The 26,853-nt window shown below is 41.7% G+C and overlaps 1 protein-coding gene across 1 annotated transcript in view; it reads left to right on the top strand.

The window, feature by feature from the left end:
- Positions 1-26,853, top strand: part of pmfbp1 (polyamine modulated factor 1 binding protein 1) — a 967,668-nt gene that overhangs the window by 182,241 nt on the left and 758,574 nt on the right. Inside the window, exon 6 of the mRNA XM_078544531.1 lies at positions 18,242-18,309. Coding sequence (XP_078400657.1) covers positions 18,242-18,309 — 68 coding nt within the window. The remainder of the gene's footprint in view (positions 1-18,241; positions 18,310-26,853) is intronic.

Below are 26,853 nucleotides of genomic sequence, written 5' to 3'. Positions count from 1 at the left end.
CATGACAGTGTGTTACTCACTCCACCATGAGCTTTTATTTTCCGCAGTAACCTTTGATGTGGCACTTTATCAAATGCCTTCTGGGAAACCTAAGTATAGTACATCCACCAGTTCTCCTTCATCCATGGCACATGTGACTCCCTCAAAGAACTCCAATAAGTTGGTTAAACATGATTTCCCTTTTGCAAAACCATGTTGACTCTGTCTGATTGCCTTGAATTTTTCCAAGCACCCTGCCATAACATCTTTAATCATAGCTTCCAATATTTTCTCTTTGACAGATGTTAAGCTAACTAGTCTGTAGTTTCCTGCTTTCTGTCTCCCTCCCTTTTTGAATAAAGGAGTTACATTTGCTATTTAATGGCACCCTCCCCACACCCAGGGAATCTTGGAAAATTAAAACCAATGCATCAGCTATCTCACTAGCCACTTCTTTTAAGACCCTAGGATGAAGTCCATCAGGACCCAGGGATTTGTCAGCCTGCAGCTTCAACAATTTGCTAAATACTACTTCCCTGGCGATTGTAATTTCCCTGAGTTCCTCCTTCCCTTTCAATTCCTGATTCACAGTTATTTCTGTGGCGTGTCCTGGCCATTATTTATCCCTTAATTAACACAACAAAAACAGATTATCTGGTCATTTCTTGTTGCTATTTGTGGGAGTTTGCTGTGGGCAAATTAGCCGCTGCATTTCCTACATTTGAATAATGATTACACTTCAAAAAGTACTTCATTAGCTGTAAAATGCTGTAGGATGTCTGTGGTCATGAAAGGTGCTACATAAATGCAAACTTTTTCATTGCTGAAAAAGAGATTTTTTGTCAAAGCTTTTTGTCTTGCACTCATCAGGATAATTCGCAAGAAACTACCAGTGTCAGGGGAAACAACACATTTATACTGTATTAGAAGAGAGTGCTGATTGGTTGGCAAGTGGACTCTGATTGGTAGATGAGTTGCCTTGGAGAATGCACTACTTGATGGTGACCTACAGTTAACTGCCAAGCATTGTTTGAAATTTAAACCAGGCAGCTTGATTCTGATTAGTCAAGATATTGCCCTGGGGAATGAACTAGCGAATGGCTTTCACTTATTTTGTTTAGCTGAAACAGGTGCAATGTGTGTACATCTTCTTTCTGTCTGCCAAGAACAGGGCTCTGTGTATTAATAAATGTAGCCTCCAGTATGCATAAATGTGCCACACTGTGAGCCCGACTGACAATCTTAAGTTGGTTGTAGCGTAATTCCTAGCACATTGAGAATTATTTAGTAAATGTTATCCAAAGGCGGAATCACATCTAATGTTGGACACTGTTCTTTTGAGTTTTGTAGGCATGGGCTGGTTGGTCATGGTCCGTACCTGCCCATTGCTAACAGCAGAAGGGACATGCTGTTTGATATTTGGGACATACTTGTCTTTGGGATGTACGGCCTACATACCTAGCCCCACACTGGCACTGAAATTCATATACCACATTACGCATTTGTGTGATAGGCAGAATGTCTTTTTGACTTGACAGCAGCATCTGTTAGTGCCAAATACCACTTGTGCTGCTACTGCATAGTAGCAGAGTGAAATAGCTAACTTTACCTGTTGCTCAAATTTTTGAGATACCTTGCCCTTCCGGGGTAATCTGAGGTAGACTGGGTACTTTTCAGGGCTGATTGCAAATATGTTTCTTCAAACATTCCTCAAAACTAAAATTTTCCAGACCTGGCAACATTTTCGTAAGTCTCCTTTGTGCCTTTCCAAGTGCAGTCAAATCCTTCCTGTAATGTGCTGAACAGAAGTTTATGCAGTAGATAATTATGACGCACATAATTCATAAAAATCAGCATGTTGACCATAATGCCTTCTTGTCATGAAACAACCTTTGTTGTTGACCACATTCCAAAAGTCTGAACATAAATTGGGAATGAAACTATATGTAGCAACTTACAGTTGGCCTTTTCTGTCTGTTCTGCTAGCCTGTCTGTGTCCTTTTGCAGTCAATTGCTTTCATCTTCACTATTTGCCACACTTCCAAGTTTGGTATCATCAGCAAATTTTGAAATGTTACTCTTCCGTTCCAATATTCAAGACATTTATATAAATTTAAAAAAAGAAGTGGTCCTAGCACTGACCCTTGGGGAATACCACTGTCTGCCATCATCCAGTCTGAAAAACCACAACCTTCTCTTTAACCTCATCAAAAAGTTCAAATGCGTCAGTGAAGCATGATCTGCCTTTTACAAATCTCTGCTGGCTCTCCTTAATTAACTCAAACCCCTCCAAGTGCCTGTTGATTTTTTTTCCTGATTGTTGTTTGTAAAATCTTACGTACCACTGATCTTAAACTGACTGACTTCTAATTACTAGGAATAAGGGTGTCACATTTGCCACTACCCAGTCCTGTGGCACCTTCTGTGTATCTAGGGAAGATTGGGAGATTATGGAAAGCCCTTCTGCCATCTCCATCCCCACTTCGTTCAGCAACCTTTGATGCAAGCCATTTGGCCTGACTCTCACTTGAAGAATTCACCTGACATACACCATCCCCTTTCTATGTTTCATCATATTTCTATCTCCCTTGTCATCGAGAGAGAGCACTGGCTTTGCTTCCCCTATCTTTTGCTCTTGTTGGAATGTACCTTGCCTGTATTTGAAACATCTTCTCCTTAAAGATCACCCATTGCTCTATTACAGTTTTTCCTGTCAGTCTTTAGTTCCGCTTTAACTTGGCTAGATTCTCTCTCATCCCATTGAAGTTAGCCCTCTTCCACTTTAGATTGTTCCTTGCTGTTTTTCATTACTAACCTAAACCGTGTGATAGGATGATCACTCATACCCAAGTACTTGGTCCACTTGCCCCAACCCATTCCCCAGCAACAGATCCAGCAATGCTTTTTTCCTAGTTGGACTGAGAAAATACTGGCCAAGGAAGTTCTCCAGAACACAAAGGGCCATCGACCTGCAACATTAAATCTGTTTCTCTCCATAGATTTTGCCTAACCTGCTGCGTATTTCCAGCATTTTCTGTTTTTATTTCAGAAATTGTTCCCCTTCCTTTTCCTTATCCCAATCGATTTTTGGGTAATTAAAGTTCCATAGTATCAACACTGTTGCACATCTCGTGATTTCACTGCATATTTTCTGCTCCATCTCTCTCTAACTATTTGAATGCCTATATAATACCCCGAGTTGCATGAACATACCCTTTTTACTTCTCAATTCTAACCAAATGGATACTGTCCTTGCCCCTTTCCTTTGGCCTTTCCAACAATACAATGGCCTGAATTTTCCCCTCGTTGAGCGCACAGGCCCGGAAGTGGACGTGAAATGCGCTTCTGCCTGCAATTGACCCCAGGCCACGGTCTTACGCTGGCTGGTCAATTAATGGCCAACTAGCATGAAACACGCCTGGAGAATGGCCCAGAACTGCAGTTGGGGGTGGGAAGAGGGTGGGTGCTGACGTCACTGCGGGTGCTGGTGAGAGTCTCCACTGAGCTCCTTGAAGGCAGACAGCTGTCTCAGGGACCTGCAGACCTCCAAATAAGAAAATAAAGCACAAAAGTGCCGCAAAAAATGTCCATGCAGCACAATCAAGCACCCGAAAGCAGACCTCATAAAAAAAAAGGTCCTCAGATATTTCTTTTTATTTCGAACCCTAATGAAGATTTTATCCCACCCTTGGATGAAGTTTCATCAAAAATGTAAAGCCCACCTGGCTGATTGACCAGTCCGCCAACCGTGAGGTTGGATGGGCCATGAAAAATCACTGACAACTGGGCTAATAAGGGGCTTAATTGCCTGCTTAATTGTCAGCAGACGCTCTTCTGACTTTTGCGTGCACCCGCTGAGCGAAGTATTGCACATGTGTGGCGTTGTCGGGACGCTTGCCCGGCGTCATCTCGCGATTTCACACCTGTTTGGGTCGGGCGCGTGCCTGACCGCGGGACGTAAAATTCTGGCCAATGTCTTTCCAAATCAGTACTACCACGCCACCCCCCTTTTTTCCTTCTGTGTCTTTTCCAAGCTCTTTGTATCGTTGAATATTAAGTGCCCAGTCTTCATGATTTTTAAGCCACATTTTCATTATTACTACTACATCTTGTCCCATATAGCTATATGGGACTATAACTCACCAACCTTACTCACCACAATTTCTCCGTGTATATACATGCATTCAAAACCTGTTTTTGTATTCTTGTAGTGCTCCTTAGTCTGATTCTATATAATAATGTGCTACTTCCTTTTCAAGTGCTATCTAACACTCTCATTCCTCTATGCACCTTATTCCTTCTACTTCTTTATGCTGATACCCAACCCCCTGCCAATTTAGCTTAAACCACCCCCAACGACTCTAGTGAACCTCCTTGTGAGGACATTTGTCCCAGTCCTGGTGAGGTGCAGTCTATCCATTTTGAATAGGTGTCTGCTGCCCCAGAACTAGCCCCAATGTTTCACAAATCTGAAGCCTTACCTCCATGCCTCAAGCCTTGCACTGATCCTCCTTTCTTCCTATTTTTAATCCCACTAGCACATGGCCCTTTTACGACAATTGCATTTCCTTTTCTAAATAATCAATATTCGGTTCACTAGTGACCCATTTTAAAATCAGATCTTTTTTATATAAGCAATAGAAGAATATAAAACATTTCAAGTATTACAACACTGCAGAAGGTACAATTCTGTTTGATCCAGAGACAAATGGCAATGCACCAACAAACCTTAGCGCTAAGACCCATTCAATTGTTCTTGATTAATTTGACTGTTTTTTAATTTAATGATTGCTTAGGTAAATGATACAACATTGTGGGTTTATGGGGGATGTTTTACGGTCATTCTGACACATGATAGAGACAGCACCCTAAAGTTTCAACTTTTGCTGTTTGCAATCTTGAACATACTCTTTTGTGATGTTTTCTAGAAGTATGGCCATGCTTCGTAAGTTTACTGATGGCTTTCAGTTCTATCCTGCTATCTCCTCCATGGACCCAGAGCTGTTCCTACTATGTACAGCTTCCTATCCAACATTAACAACTGGATGACCAAAATCTCTTCTGGGTGAGCATCTGCAAACCCAAAGAGGCTATGTGGGCTCTTTAGTTCCTGTAAACACTTACATGCCTTGGCCTCTTGGAAACCTATCTTGTTGCTTGAACTGAGGAAAGTATCTTGTCCGCATTCAGTGTGGCATCTGGATTTTCTATTTGTTAAACTTCCCGTCCATTTGAGGGTGGGCATGTAATACATCCATTTGATTACGTAATACACCCATCTATGAATGGGTGGATGCAGACATATGCAGGAATCACATCATACAGCAGGATTCCAAAATTTTTGCACTTAATGACACTGATCGTGAGAGCCACTGGGAGTGACTGTCACTCAGCGTTGCCAAGAGCAATAATGGGATTCAAAATGGTGAAATTCAAGTTTCCTGACTGCAATTGCTACGAAAGAAGTTGCCTGTTATTTTCTTTAAATGCCTTTGACTCAGCAATACTATGTGGCCTGCTGAACTCTGCTATGCGTTTCCTCACTTCCTCCATCTGAGGTGACTTCCACAGTTGTTTTTTTAATGCTGCAGGTACCTGTCCAATCTTTTCAAATAAGATAATCCTGTAATTTCGGATGGAGTCACAGGTGCAACTGATGAGCAGGCATCAGCCCATCTTAGCCCTGCTCTCAAAAAGATCCTGCAGAATTTTGGCCCCATGGCCATCATTTTCTGTTCAGCGTGTGGGTGGGGGCCCCGCATGCCTACATGTAAGATGACGCGCGGTGACGTCAGGCGTGCATCCCGATGTCATCGCGCTTCACTCCGATCTCTCGTTCGGTGGGCATGCAGCCAACTCCGTTACACGCCCGCTGAACTGTCAAAGACCTGTTAAGGCCATTAATAAACTAATTAACTAAAGCAATTGTCAGGGCTGCCCGTCCAACCTTAAAGTTGGCAGGCAGGTGAAGAGCCTAGGCGGCCTTTGCATTATTTGTGAAACCTCATCCACGGACGGGGTGAAGTTTCATGAAGGATTTATTAATTAAATAAAATTTTTTATTAAATTTCATAAATATGTCCCAGCTCATGTGGCACTGTCACATGAGGGGACATGTCTGAATATTTTTTTTCCATCTTTAACACTGAATGTAATCTCCCTGAGGTAGCTCCGTGCCTCAGGGAGATTTCTGTGCTCTTTTGCATGTATGCGTGAACGAGTGGAGTCCCCGACTCTCCCTCCTCCCCCCCGCCCACACAGGTAGTGTTGAGCACTTCCCGATGCGCGTCACGCTGGCCGGGCCTCAATTGGCCTCCCCACGTAAAATGGCGGCGCACAGCTGATTGCGGGCGTCGATCGGCTCCACACCTGCTCCCAACCGGCCCGCCCGACAAGGAGAAAATGCTCCCCCGTGGTTTTTTTGTGAAATCAGGATTACTTACAACAGTATGTGGATCTCTTGATTGCACCAGCTCAACTCAGCAGCTATATTAACTTAAAATGCCACCTACTCAAGAATTAGTTAGCCGAGGCTATTTATTTAATTTTGGCTTAGAAAATGTTTTAAATAATACAGATAAACCTACAATTCTTTCATCACATTCGATGTGAATAACATTTGAACACACAATCACAGGATAGTGCAGTGCAGAAGGAGGCCATTCAGCCAATTGAGCCTGTGCCAACGTTTTTGAAAAGTAATCCATTAATCTCAACCTTCTCCATATCCCTGCATTTTTTCATTCAAGTATTTGTTAAATTCCCCTTTGAAGGGTTTTATTGAATCTGTATCCATCACATTATCAAGTAGTGCATTCTAAATCCTAACCACTCATTGCGGAAAGATATTTTCATTGTGTTGCCTCTGGTTCTTCTGCCAATCGCCTTGAATCTGTATCTCCTGGTTAATGACCCTTTAGCCATTGGAAACAATTTCACTTTATTTACTCTAAACCAAAGCTAAACAAAACTAAAGACCTCTATCAATTCTCCTCTTAGCTTTTTGTGCTCTAAGAAAACCAATCGCAGTTTCTCCACTTACTCCACGTAGCTCGAATCACAGAATCACAGTGCAGAAGAGGCACCGACACGTGAGAAACACCTGACCTACCTACCTAATCCCATTTACCAGCACTTGGCCCATAGCCTTGAATGTTATGACGTGCCAAGTGCTCATCCAGATACTTTTTAAAGGATGTGAGGCAACCCGCCTACACCACCCACCCAGGCAGCGCATTCCAGACCGTCACCACCCTCTGGGTAAAAAAGTTTTTCCTCATATCCCCCTAAACCTCCTGCCCCTCACCTTGAACTTGTGTCCCCTTGTGACTGACCCTTCAACTAAGGGGAACAGCTGCTCCCTATCCACCCTGTCCATGCCCCTCATAATCTTGTACACCTCGATCAGGTTGCCCCTCAGTCTTCTCTGCTCCAACAAAAACAACCCAAGTCTATCCAACCTCTCTTCATAACTTAAATGTTTCATCCCAGGCCACATCCTGGTGAATCTCCTCTGCACCCCCTCCAGCGCAATCACATCCTTCCTATAATGTGGTGACCAGAACTGCACACAGTACTCCAGCTGTGGCCTCACCAAGGTTCTATACAACTCCAACATGACCTCCCTACATTTGTAACCAATGCCTCGATTGATAAAGGCAAGTGTCCCATATGCCTTTTTCACCACCCCACTAACATGCCCCTCTGCCTTCAGAGATCTATGGACACACACGCCAAGGTCCCTTTGTTCCTCAGAACTTCCTAGTGTTCATTGAATACTTCCTTGTGAAATGACTCCTTCCAAAGTGTATCACCTTACACTTTTCAGGGTTAAATTCCATCTGCCACTTATCTGCCCATTTGACCATCCCATCTATATCTTCCTGTAGCCCAAGACCCCACTGTTAACCACCCAGCCAGTCTTTGTGTCATCCGCAAACTTACTAATCCTACCACCCACATAGTCATTTATGTCGTTTATATAAATGACGAATAATAGGGGATCCAGCACAGATCCCTGTGGTATGCCACTGGACACTGGCTTCCAATCACTAAAGCAGCCTTCTGTTATCACCCTCTGTCTCCTACAACTAAGCCAATTTTGTATCCACCTTATCAAATTACCCTGTATCCCATGTGCATTTGCCTTCTTTATAAGTCTCCCATGTGGGATCTTGTCAAAGGCTTTGCTGAAATCCATATAGACTGCATCAACTGCACTACTCTCATCTACACACCTGGTCACCTCCTCAAAAAATTCAATCAAATTTATTAGGCATGACCGCCCTCTGACAAAGCCATGCTGACTACCCCTGATCAAACCTTGCCTTTCCAAGTGGAGATAGATTCTCTCCTTCAGAATTTTCTCCAATAATTTCCCTACCACTGACGTGAGACTCATTAGTCTGTAGTTCCCTGGCTTATCTCTACATCCCTTCTTAAATAGCGGAACCACATTAGCTGTTCTCCAGTCCTCTAGCACCTCCCCCGTGGCCAGAGAGGAATTAAAAATTTGGGTCAGAGCCCCTGTGATCTCCCTTGCCTCCCTCAGCAGTCTGGGACACAAATCATCTGGACATGGAGATTTGTCCACTTTTAAGCCTGCCAACACCTCCAATACCTTGTCACTCCCTATATCAGTTTGCTCAAGAACTTTGCAGTCTCTCTCCCCGAGTTCCATACCTTCATCCTGATTCTCTTGGGTGAAGACGGATGTGAAGTATTCATTCAACACTCTACTGATGTCCTCTGGCTCCACCCATAGATTTCCCTCTTGGTCCCTAATGGGCCATACTCTTTCCCTGGTTATCCTCTTGCCATTGATATACTTATAGAATATCTTGGGATTTTTCCTACTTTTACCAGCCAGAGCTTTCTCATATCCCCTCTTTGCTCTCCGAATTGCTTTCTTAAGCTCCACCCTGCACTTTCTGTACTCCACTAATGCCTCCGCTGATTTGCTCCCTTTGTACCTGCTAAAAGCCTCTCTTTTCCTTTCATTGTATCCTGAATATTTCTGGTCATCCATGGTTCTCTGGGCTTGTTACTCCTCCCATCAACCTAGAGGGAACATGTTGAGCCTGTACCCTCCCCATTTCCTTTTTGAACGCCCCCCACTGCTTTTCTGTAGATTTCCTCACAATTAGCTGTTCCCAGTCTACCTTGGCCAGATCCTGCCTTATTTTACTAAAATCCGCTCTCCCACAATCGAAAACATTTTTTTGCAACTTGTCTATTCCTTTGTCCATAACAAGCTTAAATTGTACCATGTTGCGGTCGCTATCACTAAAATGCTCCCCCACCACCACCTCAGCCACCTGTCCGGCTTCATTCCCCAGATTTAGGTCCAGCACTGCGCCGTCCCTTGTTGGACCCTCTACATATTGACCTAAAAAGTTCTCCTGTACTCATTCCAATTAATGTTGGGAAAGTTCAAATCACCTAATATAATTACCCTATTGTTATTGTTTTTACACACCTCCGCAAACCCCTCATCCCTCAACCATTCTAGCCCATCTCTTCTCTACCCCTTCAAAGCCTTCATGTACTTCCCAACAGGTGATACCCAGAATTGGACATAATACTCCAATTGGACCAAATTAATGTTTTATATAGATTTAGCATAACTTCCTAACTTTTTTACTCTGACTCTATTCATAAAACACAGGATCTCATATACTTCATTAACATTTTGTTAACCTGTCTTGCCACCTTCAGAGATTTGTGCACAAATACCTCCAGGCCTCTCTGTTCTTGAACACTCTTTAAGTTTGTACCATTTACTTATATTGTTTCTCCTAATTTTTCTTGCCAAAATGTATCACCTCACACTCTTCTGCATTGAATTTCACATCCCATTGGTCCACCAATTCCACCAGCCTGTCTATATCCTCTTGAACTCTATTACTATTTTCCCCACTGTTTACTACACTAAGTTTTGTATAATCTGCAAATTTTGAAATTGTGCCCTGAACCCACAAACCCAAGTCACTGGCCACAATATTTAACTCGGCGGGCGGGTGCGCACCCAACCCGACTGAGTGTGAAAGGACACATGATGATGTCGGCGGCGGGCGTGCGCCAGAGCTGGCAGCACATCCGCTGGCAATTAAACAGCCTAATAAGGCCATTAAGTTACCAATTGACTTTAATTTTTCACTGACCGTTCAACCTAACGGTTGGTAGGCAGGCGAAAAGGCCAAGTGACCGTTGCAACCTTTTGGAAACCTCATCCATAGGCAGGATGAGGTTTCCAAAAGCAAATACAAATAAAATAAAAACTTTATTTTTTAATTGAAAACATGTTCCTACTCATGTGACAGAGTCACATGAGGGGACATGTTTTATTACATTTTTCTGCTTTTTATTATTTTTAAAAATATCCCTTCATCTCCCTGAGGCAGCTCTGTGCCTCAGGGAGATTATTCAGTGCTCTCTCGCACGTATGCGCAAAGTTTGTGCTAGGCCTGCTTGCCCCCCCACCGCCCGCACAGGTAGCGCTGAGTGCTGCCGCTCATGTATCACGCTGGGTGGGCTTTAATTGCGGCTTCCCAACTACCCCCGCCAATCCCGCTTGCCAAGGGCAAAATTCTTCCCATTATTATATGCCAAAAACAGTAATGGCCCTAGTACATTTTCTTGCAATCGTCACTGTATGCCTCTCACCAAACAGTTGATGATGTTGAATTGTTTGAGATTCAGACAGAATCTGCTGTCAGCTTTAGTCTAGGGCCTCAGACCTGGAGGGAAGTTGCTGCTGGAACTATTGGCACCACTGTATCCCATGTTTGAGCTGGTGCTGCTAATGGATACGTGGGCCTGGAGTGCTGGTACTGTCAATAGGATTTTGGAACGCAAGGACTGCTACAGCTGCAGGAGATATGAAAGACCAAGATATAGTTTCCATCTTCCTGTGGCTTGTTTGTAGAATTTAGTAATTGGGCTTAATTCCCCCCCCCCCCCCGTTTTCCCTGCTGAGTACTTGGCTAACGTAGGAAAATTAGGAATAGCAGTAGGTCATTCAGCCCTTTGGGCCTGCTACACCATTAAAGTTAGATCATGACTGATCTTTACCTTAAATCCATCTTCCCGACTTTGTTCTGAATTCCCTTTATACCCTTAATTAAGAAAAGCATACCTATTATAATCTTGAAAGCTCCAGTTGTCCTAGTATCCACAGCCATTTGGGGGAGAGGGTTCCAAATTTCTATTACCCTTTATGTGAAAAAGTGCTTCCCTATCTTGCCCCTGAATAGCCTAGATTTCATTTTATGATGATGTACCCTTGATCTTGATTACCCAGCCAGAAGAAATAATTTTTCTGTATCTACCCTAACAGCTTCTTTTAATATTTTAAATACTTGATAAGACCACTCCTCAATCTTCTATACTCAAGGAAATAAAAGCCAGTTTTATACAGCATCATTTGCCCTCATTACCCTGGATTCTTGGTCTGGGAAGATATCACAACTAAGTTACATCTGTATATTTCTATATCTACAGTATATGTTTTTTACCCTCCTTTCTAGACCAGGGGTGCTAACATAATTCATACTTTCTTACTGTCTGATAAAATTTATGAATGAAGATCAAACATGAAACTTGTTTAGTTCATGAGTTTAAAGCTGTGCTGTGTAATGCATTTTATCTCTATTACAATTATCACTATTCTCCCTCCTCATGCTTGGACACCTTTTTTGTCACTTGGGAATTTAATCTTAAAAATACATAACTCTTTGACTTCAGTCAACATGAAAAAGTGATGTTGTGTTAGTCTCCTGCCATTTAATGCTAAGACTGAAATGCTTAGGAATCACTGGGTTTCATAGATATGCTGTGATGACCAATGACGGTAATACTGCTTCATATTACTTCTTCTAGGGCCACTCAGCTCCTGACCTCATTACAGCCTTGGCCCAAACAGGGACAAAAGAGCAGAACTCAGGAGGTGAGGTGAGAGTGACTGCCCTAGACATCAAGGCAGCATTTTATCAAGTGTGGCATCAAGGATCCCTAGTAAAACAGAAGTCAGTTTGAATCAGGAGAGAAAACTCTCTACTAGTTGGAGCACAAAGGAAGATGGTTGTGGTTATTGGAGGTCAATCATCTCAGTTCCAGGACATCACTGCAGGAGTTCCTCAGATTAGTGTCCTAGACCCATCAATGGCCCTCCTTCCATCATAAGGTCAGAAGTGGGGACATTTGCAGATGGATTGCACAATGTGCAGCACCATTTGTGACTCCTCAGATATTGAAGCAGTCCATGTCCATATACAACAAAACCTGGACAATATTCAGGCTTGGGCTGATAAAAGGCAAGTAACATTCATGCCACAGAAGTCCCAGGCAATGACCATCTCCAATAAGAGAGAACCTAACCATCTCCCCATGACATTCAATTGCATCACCACAGCTGAATCCTCCACTAACAACATCCTGGGGGCTACCATTGACCAGAAACTGAACTGTAGCTACAGGGACAGGTCAAAGGCTGGAAATTCTGTGGAAAGTTTACTTGGACTTCAGCAGAGCTGAAGGTCCCGCATAGGAGACTGATAGCGAAGGTAAGAGCCCATGGGATCCAAGGCAATTTGGCAAATTGGATCCAGAATTGGCTGAGTGGCAGGAAGCAGAGGGTGATGGTCGAGGGGTGTTTTTGTGACTGGATGCCCGTGTCTAGTGGGGTTCCACAGGGATCGGTGTTGGGTCCCTTACTGTTTGTGGTATATATAAATGATTTAGACTTGAATGTGGGAGGGTTGACCAGTAAGTTCGAGTATGACACGAAAATTGGTGGGGTGGTAAATAGTGAGGAGGATAGCCTTAGATTACAGGAGGATATAGACGGGCTGGTCAGATGGGCTGATCAGCGGCAAATGGAACTTAATCCATTTAAGTGTGAGGTGATGCACTTGGGCAGGACAAACAAGACACGGGAATATACGAGGACTGGTAGGACCCTGGTAAGTACCGAGGATCAGAGGGACCTTGGTGTGCACGTCCACCGGTCCCTTAAGGTGGCGGGACAAGTAGATAAGGCGGTTAAGAAGGCATATGAGATACTTGCCGTTATTAGCCGAGGCATAGAATATAAGAGCAGGGAGGTTATGCTGGAACTGTATAAAATGCTGGTTAGGCCACAGCTAGAGTATTGCGTGCTATTCTGGAATCCGCATTACAGGAAGGATGTGATTGCACTAGAGAGAGTGCAGAGGAGGTTTACCAGGATGTTGCCTGAGCTGGAGAGTTTTAGTTATGAGGAGAGATTGGATAGGCTGAGTTTATTTTCCCTGGAGCAGAGGAGATTGGGGGGGGACATGATTGAGGTGTATAAAATTATGAGGGGCATAGATAGGGTAGAGAGGAGGGAACTTTTCCCCTTGGTGGAGGGATCAATAGCCCGGGGGCTTAGATTTTGAGGTAAGGGGCAGGAGGTTTAGAGGGGATGTGAGGAAGAAATTTTTCACCCAAATGGTGGTGGGAATCTGGAACTCACTGCCTGAAAGGGAATGAAATAACATTTAAGAAGTATTTGGATGTGCACTTGCGATGCTATGGCATACAAGGCTATGGGCCTAGTGCTGGAAAATGGGATTAGAATAGTTAGGTACTTGTTTGACCAGCACAGACTCAATGGGCCGAAGGGCCTTTTTCTGTGCTGTAGGCCTCTATGACTATCCTGACTCCCCAAAGCCTGTCCACCATCTACAAGATGCAAGTCAGGAGTGTAGTGGAATACTCTCCACTTGCATGGATGAGTGCAGCTCAAGCAACACTCAAGAAGTTCGACACCATCCAGGACAAAGCAGCCTGCTTGATTGGCACCCCATCCACCACCTTCAACATTTGCTTCCTCTACCAGTGATGCACAGTGGCAGTAACTTGTACCATCTGCAAGATGCACTGCAGCAACTCACCAAGGCTCCTTTGACAGCACCTCCCAATCCCACGACATCTACCACCTAGAAGGACAAGGGCAGCAGATGCATGGGAACACCACCACCTGCAAGTTCTCCTCCAAGTCACACACCATCCTGACTTGGAACTATATAGCAGTTCCTTCACTATCACTGGGTCAAAATCCTGTAACTCCCTTCCTAACAGCACTGGGGGTGTTCCTACAACACATGAACTGCAGCAGTTCAAGAAGCACCACCACATTCTCAAGGGCAATTAGGAGCGCGCAATAAATGCTGACTTAGCCAGAGACGCCACATCCCATTAACGAATTTTTAAAAAGTACTGATGTTAAAAGGATTAGGTTGTTCAAGACCAATTACAGGGCTCTTCTTCATCTCTACCATGTATTTATTTAGAGACTTTGAGAAAAACCAACACCTACAATCACTCTTTAAGCATATCAATCTCATTGATACCAGAGCTATGGAGTAGATGTGCTGGAAAAGATTCCTCTTTTCCAACTTGTTCTCCAAAGTAACCTGGACAGCGAAACTGCATAAATAGGATTATCAAATTAATTAATGCATTCAAAAATGTGATTGCATATGATGGATGTAGGGGTTAGCGTTACTTTATAGGTTCCCTTCAATGGAGTTTTAACTGTGACTGGAGATTAATCACCAAGTTTTAATCCATTGCCCTTCAAAGAGTCACATCTATTCTCAAAGTATGGTGAAATTCTGGAAGTGGATTATTATGCAACATAGAAATCCCATCATCTGATGCCACAGATCATATTGCTGAAGGATTCTACATTTGTCTAAAGTTATTTTTTATCTGTAACATCCAAGAAGAGCAGACCAATTCCTCATGTGCTGTTCTTCATGGATTTAAAAACTTCTAAGAACCTACCACTTAACAAAGAAAGGCATTATTGTTTGAAGTCAAATACATGGCTGCTGATGCCGTACTGCAGACAAATATGCTCATTAACTGATGTTTTTGTATACAGAAAAGCCTCCTTGGCGTGTCAACTGATCTATGACTATTTTTTGGAAAATTGATGTTGCTTCATTTTCAGAATTTAACTCTTATTTAAAAGCAAAATTCTACCAGTGCAACGATATCATAAAACTTTGGTGCATCGAACACCACAAGAAAGCTGGCTAACTGCACCATTGGCTAGCAGAATACTTGTTCTTTTTTCCCTTCTGGAGAATTTTTGTTCATTCTTGTCAACTGAATTATTTTGCTATAAAGTAGTGAGCGAATACTTGCAAGAAGAGAAGAACTGCCATGCTGAAAATGCACATCAAATCAATCAGCACTTATAAGGAGACAAGTTCAAGTTTACATTATAACCTTCCTTCTTAAGTTATCATGTTTAACAAACAGTTAACTTCAAAATGTTAACTTTTTTTATGTTTCATTGGATTTTGACTGATTTCTATATTCCCAGAAAAACTGAAGAGTCATACAGACTCAAAACGTTAACTCTGTTTCTCTCCACAGATGTTGTTAGACCTGCTGAGTTTTTTCAGCATTTTCTGTTTTTGTTTCAGATTTCCAGCATCTGCAGTATTTTGCTTTTATCTATATTTCCAGCATTTTCAGTTTTTAATTGAATGCTGAGTTTTCACCATGTTTGCAAATTATTCACATTCTTTACAATATGTTTCGGAAAGGGTTGTACAGTATGAAACCAATTACATTTCAGGAAGTTTTAATTATGTTTTAAAATATTGTGCTCGCTGAAAATTCGCTATGAATTTTTTAACATGAGAAAGGCAATTTATGTAAGAGAATTTAACAGCACAATACTTATACACTGTGTTGGGGGAAACAGCTATTTCATTAAGCTAATTTACTTGATTATGTATAACCTGTAATAACTTGTAATAGCTAAAGACCTTATGTTTTGCTCAGGGCTTTGATGGTTCTTTTTAAACAAAGGTTGATACAATGAGAGGACCACACTGTTCTTCTGGAAGCCTCTGATGTAATTTACATTGGTTCTATCTTGTTATTAATAGGGAATCTAAATAAAACATTTCTTGTAATACATTTTGAATTCAAAAAGTGATCTACTGTACATTGTGTCTGATATTGTATTTTTAAAAAATTCCTACTAAGAGCATTCTGATGATAAAAATAATCGCTTCCATTTATTCCATGTTAATAGTGAATGGTACTCTGAATTATAGATTGCCAACAATATAATTGCATAAAAATATGTTTAGAAGTGGTTTCTCATGGCACAAAATGCCATCATCAAACACACTTACAGATCGCTCTCGTTGAAAAACCATTCATTAAATATGCAGGCCTCTTTTGTATTAATAGTAAGCATTCCAAATATTACTCAGTGCTAGCGAATGTAGATGTCATTAAGGTTTCAAGTGCTAACTTTTCATTTGCACAGAATTTGACAGTCTACAAAGACGCAAAGTCAGTGCATGCATATAAATAAGTACCATCTTACCAACAACACTGAAAAGAGGTGCCCTGAGTGCCAACTGTGTTAAAGTCATCAGTGACTGAGTGATAATATCCGTTGGGTAAATTAGTGAAAGCCGTTGGAGAGATTTTTCTGTAATTCAGCTATGTATGTGAAGTAGATCAAATATTCAGAAATGGACAAAAGGTTATCCATCTTGATAAGTCCATTGAAAGGCAGTTGAATTGGTACTATTCAGGACTATAATAGATGAATGCATGCACACTTATGTCATTATGTTTATAATTCCATGGCAAACGCTCCAGAATTCCAACACCATTTGATTCGAGCTACATTTACAAATCCATTCCTCCAGAAGAAAAAGCAGAGACTTCTTGAAATAAAATTTAAATTATTTTGTATCCAAGTGATGTTCGCTATTTTGCATATTATTATACCCATGTAAAGAACAACAGCGACATCTGCATGTTCACAGCACAAAATGTCGCAGTCAGCAGTGTCTGGCTTTTTTTTGCCAGCTAATTGTACAGTAGAGTCACGATGTAGCTCATTTGAATATTAATATTGGAAACAAAAGCGAGAGCGAAGGAAAGAACAAAGTGGCCTAATTTCCAAATGAATTCATGTGTTGTACATCAGCAACAGATTTCCATGCTTAATTGTCTTTCTAGTTTTCCCAGGAAGTAATTTTGATTATCTGCCAGAACTAAACAATGTTGGGGTGAATGAATTAAACCATTGAGAAGATACACAAAGGCCTGCGATTACTATGTTATTCATGTATGAATGTGACAAAGACTCCACTGTATTTGTCGTGTACGCATAATAGGCTTTCAGACTAAAATAATTGATTAATCACATTAATGGTTTAATAGTGGCTATCAAAATCAGATGCACGCTAATTTGTGCAGAAATAGTTGATGCATGTTCTCTCTCACTTTTAGACAAACAAACGTTGCAAGGTAATGATCCACCATTTCACTTAATCTTCACTTCTTACATTCTCCTTTTTAATTTTAAAAAGTTTCTATTTTCACAGAAATTCAGAAATTGTTAGCACAGCTTCCCTGTAGAGCAACATTTCCGTGTTAAAGGGATCCACGTTTCCTTAAATCTCCTTTGCAGTATCATTTTGAATATAATTTTTTTTCAAATTGCTGTTATAATAAAATTAGGAATCCACAATGATTTCCAGCCACTGTGTCTCAGATGTAACAAAGTCAGCGGATTAAAAGGGGAAAAAAAGCAGTCCATTGAGCAGGCTAGCTTCTCTGATATGGATCATATGAGACTCACATTGTATTCATCCCACTCTGAATACCCCATGCTTAACCAGCTTAATGATATGCAAATGAAATATGCATAAAACCATTCTACTGTAAGATGATTAAACACTGGGGACGTTAACTGCCACCACATGACTGTTTGACTGTAATAATTTTAGAACATTCACTTTGATTGCAGCGTATGGAACCTAGCAGCTGGTAGAGCCCGTGACCCATTTAACGTTATCCCTCTGCAGAGAGCTTTTTCCCCTGAACGTCGGTTTTCACAGGCGCCGCTGCCATTGTATTCCAGCCAAACGCTCGTAGATTCTTTCCACAGCACAAACACCTTGTTAACAAAAATCTCCTCCGTTTACATTCATAAGCACACACTTGAAAATGAGAATGTACATTCAAAGATAAATCCAGAACTCATTGTAAATTGCCCAGAAGATGCCAGGTTAATATCCATCACCAGCAGGTTGAGTCGGCAGTGTATACAATTTGCATCATTCGTATGGCACTTGAAGAAGTTGCAGAAGTATTCCCTTACATTGCTGCTGTTTCATGTTGTTTTGTAAAATCCATTTGTAATTATTTTCAAAATTTCTTTTGTACTTTTTGTCCCTTTTGTTTTCAGCTCTCATCGGTAACGCTGCGTGCGATGCCAACTGAACACCTTTCGGGATCCACGGCAACACTTCCACCGTAAGTAAAAGGCACTCCCTCCCAGATAGAGAGAAACATTTCATTTTCCCATTCAATGTACTGCAGGATTTATCCAAGTAGCACCTTTAAACCTTCTCACTTCAAGTTTGTACACGTCTCTGTGGCATCCCTCCTCCTTCATTCCCATAGTGGATCTTGTAAAAGGCTACAGATCGGCCCATTCATCTCCCTGGTGATAGCACTGAATGCAGATAAATCTCAGGCTGCCTGCCTGCTGCAAGAGTATGATTTTTATTTTCCTTGTGTACCTGGGTCAATTGATGGTTAAAAACACGCTCCAGATTAAACAGTAAATCTCCAATGTCCTGTCAGTAAGTATGTGAGCACCAAAATTGCCTTTATTCCCATTTTTGTAAGATGCAAGGTATTTTTTTCATACAAATCCTTGTTTTTTCCTCTGTCAAGTGGCAGTACCATGCAGACATGTACGCTTGGTTCACTGTCATTCCCCATGGCATCGGCTAGAAAGCATTACTCCAAAATAGTTCCTTTGTTTTTTTTGTTGGTATTGTTTTTGTAAACGAACTTGAATAGAAAACAAGTCGACATCGAACAAAACACTGGCTCATGCTTTGACAGTTGGCCATATTGCCCCTGGCACCATGTCGTTACTACTGTTTTTTCATCTCCTGGCATCCTTCGAAAAGGCTGTCGATGGCATGGCGGCTTTTGTCTTCGAAGGGGGGAAAGTATCCGCAGTCGCTTCTGCACGGCCAAGCAAAAGATGATTAAACACAGACAGTGCACACATCCTTGTTTTCAACTTGAAACATGTCCTCTGAGGAAGGATTTACAGTGGAGCGCATGGTAATCCTGCCAGTTGCGCCTTCAGATATGACTTCGTGTTTGCTGTAGGGGTCTGGATAATCTCCCTTGGCTCAACAGTTCTGACAGACGTACATACGGGCCCTAACATACCCGCTGTTATCAAGAGAGCTGTGGCGCTGCCAGTGAATGGATGGCAGTGTGCCAGCTCTTGCCATTTGCGCGGCTTTCTATAGACTTGACACTAATTAACATAAGGGTTAATTGATTTTAAAAGCTGAAGAATTACAGTTAACATTCCCAAAGGGTAAACACACCAATAGCTTGGCATTACTGCCGTGCTGGCGCAGGGAAGCCCGCAGCAGCAGCAGGAACAGCACCGGCTGCTTATTGGACTATAGCTGATGGGAGACGACGCTTTACAGTCTCATCTGCTACAATATGTTGCAATGATATTTTGTTATAAATAATCAAAGCCTATTTAAATAAAAGCTGGAATGAAGTTGTAGAGAAATTTTTGTCATAACACCCTCGGGCTTTATTGTAATCAGTAAATTAGTCCCTTCTGTCATATTTGATTAAGTAATTATCAGCATGCTGTTTTACCTAACATTTGAAAAGATGAGGCAAAGGGGAGAGGCTTTTAAATTTTTTAAATACTACTCTTCTCTAACCTTCTTTCTTTGCAAGACAAGGTCAGAGCTGACTAATTGGCTCAGGTGCTAATTTAAATAAAGTACCTCATTAAGGCAAAGTTATTTCCCGCAATTAAGGAAAAAGAAAGAAATGAAATGCTGGAACACAGGTACCTGCTTTACTTAGATAATTTCTGACGGTTACTGAAGGAATTTACTTGACAAATCGGAGGCATGTTGTACAAAATAAAATCCTTTTTCAGTAAAAAGAACTTGGTTTGTGATATCAAAGCTTGCTGAATAGGAAGCAAAGAAAGGAGCGGTAGCAATGACCGGAATCCATTATGTAAACGACCTTCATTTGCATGTACCCTATGACTAGAATATGTAAATGAGTTGCATAATTTAGATCTGGCTGCATCTGTCTGAAACTGTTACAATAAGTTACAAAATGGAATGGCAGAATTCAAAATTAAAATGTGGCATATTTACCAAAATAGATAATTGTTTTTCAAGACAATAGGAAATTTAAATTGTTATTACAAGGACAAATACTGGATCAATATCTTTTTAATCTGATTTTTAAATTTAAATCTAAAAAAGATTTTCCAATGCATACAGCTGTTTTGTCACTTTCAAACTGGGAATATAAACATATTCATATATTAAATTGGAATCGCTTTTTGTATTTTTTCAAGTATTTTTTTAAATGATTTAATGCACGAAGAATTGAGCAATGGAAGTAAACTTAATTTTTAAAAGTATTTTTCATTGTCATTTTTAGGATTAAAAAATTTAATGGACTACAGTCTTAAGGTTGTTATAACGAAACTAAATAAGAAAACTTCTAAAAACTGGAATGGAACTTTTAAAGTGATTTGAAAATGCATTCAACCTAACACAAAACAACTGGCTAAGTGGAAAAAAACAAATTTTCTATTTCTCCATCTTTAACTTTGATATTAAAATGTAAAAAAATTGACTGAAGTTTATTTTGCACATAACCATTTTCAGTATGAGAGGGAGGCATGGGGTGGGGTAGAAGATTCTGTCATTATTATTGCTTTCAGTACCATCAAGTTTCAATCCAAGGTTCCGATTTCTTTTCTCTCAACTTGTGCATTCGCATTTTACTCCTTATTCAGCTGTGCATCTTCTAATTTACCACCTCAGTTACTTGCAAACTTGAACTTTTTTTCTTCATAATATTTGTAATATTGGATGAACTAGAAAGTGCCCCTGCAATTACTTTATTAACTTAGACTGTATTGGAACTTAGCAATACTTATTTTGTTTTCTAATATTGACACTGAATAATTATTTTTAAAAATGAACAGCGATCTTTGCAAAATTAATATGTCAAATATTGCATGTTATAATTGTAGCTGCATATTGATAAACAGTTTATAGTTCTACATAAGAGCAAAATAATTTTGTACAAAATATTTTCAATCCTTAGCAACTGTATTTAAATGTCTATAAATTCCATATTTCATTATATTTTACACTATTTGCTCACCCTTTCACATCAAAGTTGTGATTAATAACATACAGAATTATAATATCAGTACATGAAAATTGATATGAAGTCCCTTAGACCCAAAGTTAGAAAGCACTTCTTCACATCAGAAGGTTGGATGGTCCTGCCTGAGTTGGATCAGTGGTTTTCTGCTTGTTTTAAACTTCTATTAGCACTGGGTGCCTGAGATGATGATGATGATGTATTCTGGTCATAGTACATTGTTTCAGACGGCATTGGGAATGAAAAACACTGGCTGAAATTGCATTGTTTATTATTGGTAACATGCATCTTTGCATAGAATTGGATGTTTTACCACATAGGTATGAAATTCATTGTCTTTTTAATGAAGTTTTCAACTTGTTTTACTTGTAATCTGTAAATCCTTTGCTGAATTTCTACATGGAAAATTTTTATCCAAACATGTTCATTATTAAAATCCCACAACATGATTTCAGCCGAGTTAAATTTTACATTGTTTTATATAAAATGCACAAAAAGCTTGTCCTTCCATCTACTTGGTTTTGTTGCTTTAGCTATATTCAGCTGTATTCCTTTTAATTTGTGCCTTACTGTTATCAGCTCGCTAGCATTGTCAGGGAAATTTTACCACTTTACTATTAGTTCATGTAATTGATTCAGCAATTGTATACATTTTTTAATGAATTAAAGTAATTGGCATTGTGTTTTATTGAATGTCGCAAACAAAATTTACTGCTCATGGTGAAGCCATGATTGTCGCTGAAGTAAAATTAGATTTTTACCAAATGTTATAGTTGCATGAAAATTCTGATAATTATGGAATGTTTTTAAGTACTGAAGAAAATCTGGGTTTCTTACCAAAACACTAAGAATATGGTATTCCTTGAAAACCCTGCTGATGGTGTTTGGTTAAAGATCATCTGACACGACAAAATTGCCACGACACTTTTAAGCTTCTGTTTCCAATATAGACTACTATTATAGTTGCATTTCAGTCACAATTCTAAACCCTGCCTTTAAAAAAAAACTGGGGTACTAGGTTTGGTTTTTAATGTTGAAGTTTAATATTTTTTGTGCTTCAGTTAGTGCATGTGCTAATTGTGTGTGATATAGTAATTTTATGTGCCAGCGCCGGTGAAGGGTACAACTAGCATTTATCAGTGCTCCTAAAATCATTCTGGAGAGTAAACAGGTGAAACCCAGTGTTTCATGGAAATTTCAGCCAAACTTGCGCCAACCACAGAATTCCTTCTCCCAGTCCCGCCTCCTTCGGCCTCCACCTCCCCTCCCCCCCATCCCACTGCTGCAGAATTACAAGCAGGAGAAATGTGAGAATTGGAAACTAGAGAACTACAAGAAATATAGTAAGCTTTTACAGTAGATCTCTTAGTTAATCCCAAAATCTTGGGCTCTAGGTTGGACTTTCATGTTAACTATTGGGTTTGCTATCAAAATGAACAATATAGCTTTGGTTTCTTCCATTCCTGCTTTTTATGTGTCTCCTTTGTTCTACCAGCTCTTCTCTCAGTTCTGCATCTCCCAATGCTGACAATTCTCCTCTTCTGTCCTTCCTGGTTATTATCCCATTGCTCTTGCTTCCTGAACCTGGGGAATCTGAGTCATTTCTGATCTATTTTATGCATTTTGTTAGCTGCTGGAGCTTGTACTTCAGTTCCTGCTGTGCTGTTTTTCTTCTTTCCTCCTCATCAAGGACCATTATGTCTATAAAACAAAAAGGGAAATTTATTGAAGCATTTAGATCAAATCTCATCTCAGGAGAGAACAGATAAGTTAACAATTCAGCTGTGGACTCTTCATTAGAAGCATCCCAGTTATGAGGAAGGGTCCACATCTGAAACAACTTGTCTGTTCTTTCCAGAGATGCTGCCTGACATGTTGAAGTTTCCAATGTTTTCTGTTTTAGTTGCAGATTTTCAGCACCAGCACTACTTGAATCTCCCATCCTAATATTTTCCCATAGGAACAAAGGACTTAGGAGCAGGAGTAGGCCATTCAGCTCTTTGAGCCTGCTCCGCCATTCAATAAGATCGTGGCTGATCTGATTCTTGCCCCACTTTGTCGTCTGCCCTCCATAGCCCTGGACTCCCTTGTCTCTCAAAAATCTATCTAATTCTGCCTTGAATTAATTCAATGACCCAGCCTCCACTGCTTTCTGGGGCAGAGAATTCCACATACTAATGACCATTTGAGAGAAAAAAATTCTCCTCACCTCTATCTTAAACAGTGCAGACCTCTTATTCTTAAACTCTGTCCTCTTGTTCTAGTCTCTCCCACAAGTGGAAATATGCTCCCGGTGTGTACCCTATCAAATCCCCTCAGGATCTTAGATGCTTGTATAAGACCACCTCTCGATCTTCTAAACTCCAATGGGTTAGGCCCAACCTCTTCAACCTTTTTTCGTAAGATAATAAACCCCTCATCCCAAGAATGAGTCAAATGAGCCTTCTCAGAACTGCTTCTATGCAATTATATCTTTTTATTTAAAGAAGGATACCAAAACTGTACACGGTATTCCAGATGTGGTCTCATCAAAGTCCATTGGCTTGCTGTCCAACTTTATCAGATTATGCTCCTGTGAGGTGCCTTGTAACATTTTCCCATGTTAAAGGCACTGTATAATGCAAGTTTTGCTGTTTTGATCTTGCAGTTAAGTTTTGATCGTGCCATTTTGATTAATATGCCAGCCTTCAGCCAATTTGATTCACTCCATGTAATATCAAGAAATGGCTGAGTGCACTGGATACAGCAAAGACTATAGGCCCAAGAACATTCGGCTATAATGCTGAAGAACTGTGCTCTAGAACTAGCTGTGCCTCTAGCCAAAATTTTCCAGTACAGCTATAATGCTGGCATCTACCCGACAAAGTGGAAATTCACTCAGGGATATTCTATCCAGAAGAAGCAAGGCAAATCCAATCCAGCCACTTCCCACCCCATCTGCTTCCGTTCAGTCATCAGCAAAGTGAGGACAGGTGTTGTTAATGGTGCTATCAAGTCACCAATAACCTGCTCACTGATGCTCAGTTTGGGTCCTGCCGGGACTATTCAACTCAAGACGTCATTACAGCATTTGTCCAAATGTGGACAAAAGAGTTGATGAGGTAAGAATGACTACCCTTGTGATCAAGGCAGCTTTTGACTGAGTGCCACACCAAGGAACACTTGCAAAATTGAAGTCAGTGGGGATCAGGGAAAAACTCTTCTTTGGCTATAGTCATACATAGCATAATGACGGTTGTGGCTGTTGGAAGCCAATCATTCCAGCCTAGGACATTCCTGCAGGAGTTCCTTAGGGCCGAATCCTAGTCCAGATATCTTCAGCTGCTTCATCAATGACCTTCCCTTCAACATAAGGTCAGAAATGGGGATGTTTACTAATGATTGCACAGTGTTCAGTTCCATCTGGAATTCCATAGATAATGAAGCAGCCTATGGTTACATGCCAGAAGACCTGGACAACATTCAGATCTGGGCTGATAAATGGCAAGCAACATTTATGGCAAACAATTGCCAGGGAATGACAATCTCAATAAGAGGAAATCTAACCATCTTGGCAGTCAACAGCGTTACTATTGTCAAATCCCTCACCATTATCATCCTGGGGTTTACCATTCACCAGAAACTTAAGGGTACCAGCCACATAAATACCATGCTACAAGAAAAGGTCTGAGGTCAGGTATTCTGCAGTGAATGACTCACTTCCTGACTTCCCAAAACCTTCTAGCACCTATAAGGTATAGGTCAGGAATGTAATAAGAATGCTGCCCACTTGCTGAATGAGTGCAGCTCCAAAAACACTAAAGAAGCTCAACACTATCCAGGGTGAAGGAGCCTGCTTGATCAGCACCCCATTCGTCACCTTAAACATTCACTCCCTTTATCACTGGTGCAACACAGCTGCAGTGTGTACCAGCTACAAGATGCACTGCAACAACTCACCAAGACTTCTTTAATAGCATGTACTAAAACCTATGACCTCTATCTCCTAGAAGGGCAAGGACAGCAGGCGCAGAAGAACACCATTGCCTCCAAGTTCGCCTCATAGCCACACATCATCCTGACTTAGAAATATTGGATGGAATTTTCCGAGCCCGCTGGTGGCGGGCGTGATAGGTGGGGTGCGCGGAAAATATGGTGTGACCTGCTTCACAATGGCGTGAAGGCAGGTTGCAACCGTCCACTCAGCCCACTGATGGCGGGCCACATTTCCCTAATTGTAATACATCAGCATATAATTAAAAGGCCATCCCACCAGGCTCTTGGAACCTTGCCATATCGCCCATCCACATTGGCAGGAAAGCACACCGACGTATTTCACAACACGCAGGAGACATGCACTTGGCCTTCACTTTGGGGGAACTGAGGTGAGTGAGCAGCAGCGTTCTCCACAGTTCGCCTGTTGTTTACATGCTTCAGAGCCTCCGGTGGGGGCGGGGGAAAGTGCTGGCCAGCCTCGGAGGTGACTGCTGAGGGCGGGGGTGCATTGTCAGGTGGCTAGTGCTGGCCAGCCTCGGAGGCAACCATTGTCAGTGGGGTAGGGGGGGGGCCAAGTGCTGCCCTGGAACAAGGCAATCGAGGTGGGGGGCAGGGTAAGCGAGGGAAGTGACCATGCATTAGGGGCACCTGTATAAACTACCATGCCTCTGCAACTGAGACAGATCAGGCACAGCCACAGTGATATGATTGGGGTCGGTTACCTAGCCAGCCCGCCCATGCAAGTTGAACCGCGGAGCAGTTGGACTGCACATGTTGTACAATCTCCTCGCCAACGCTGACCATGTAGCAGTCACTGCTGGAGGCGCTCACAGCCCCTTGAAATCTCAGCATCCCGGTTTGTACCAGTGTCCCCCATGTCGCAGGTTGACAGGACAGCCATGCAGAGTACTCATCTCTGGCCAGCCGAGGGGTGACCAGCACACTCCGGGAAGCATTTAGAGGCAGTCACACAGGGCCAGGAAAGGTGCTAATTACAGCCATGATAACCACGTCTCTCTCTCTTTCATGCTGCTGGAGGACCACGTCAGGATCATTGATCTTATTGACCTAACTGTATGCTTGATGGCCTACAGAGAGCGGAGAAGACGGAGGAGAGAGTGACTGAGGTTCCTGGCTGCGCAAAGGCAGGAGCAGTAACCTCATGAAGAAGGGGCAGCAGGGGCTCCCACACACGCTGCCCAGGAGTGACAGCGAGCCATGGCTGGTTGGCGCCTAGCAATACCCAGGGTCTGTAGACGCCACCTGCCATTCCTGCTGATGACTGAGAACCAGTGTCGCCAATGACTGCACATGTCTAGGGATCTGGTGGCTCACATCTGCCACTTACTGCAAGACTTGGCGCAAAGGGGACATGGAGGGCATCCACTGCCAGTGGCTATGAAAGTGACCGCAGTGCTCAATTTCTATGCCAGTGGCTCCTTTCAGGGCTCTACAGGTGACCTCTGAGATTTCACAATCTGCCACCCACAAATGCATCCATGAAGTCATCTTCTCGAGGGCATACAACTTTGTGCATTTCGCCTGGGACCGGGAAAGCCAGGATGCAAGGACCATTGGATTTGCCCTGATCTCAGGATTCCCACAGGTGCAGGGTGTGATTGACTG

The sequence above is a fragment of the Cetorhinus maximus genome, chromosome 6, assembly GCF_964194155.1.
Source record: "Cetorhinus maximus chromosome 6, sCetMax3.hap1.1, whole genome shotgun sequence".
In the NCBI taxonomy this organism is placed as follows: domain Eukaryota; kingdom Metazoa; phylum Chordata; class Chondrichthyes; order Lamniformes; family Cetorhinidae; genus Cetorhinus; species Cetorhinus maximus.
Note: the sequence above shows the minus strand (reverse complement) of the source record. Positions and strands in the feature narration are given on the sequence as shown.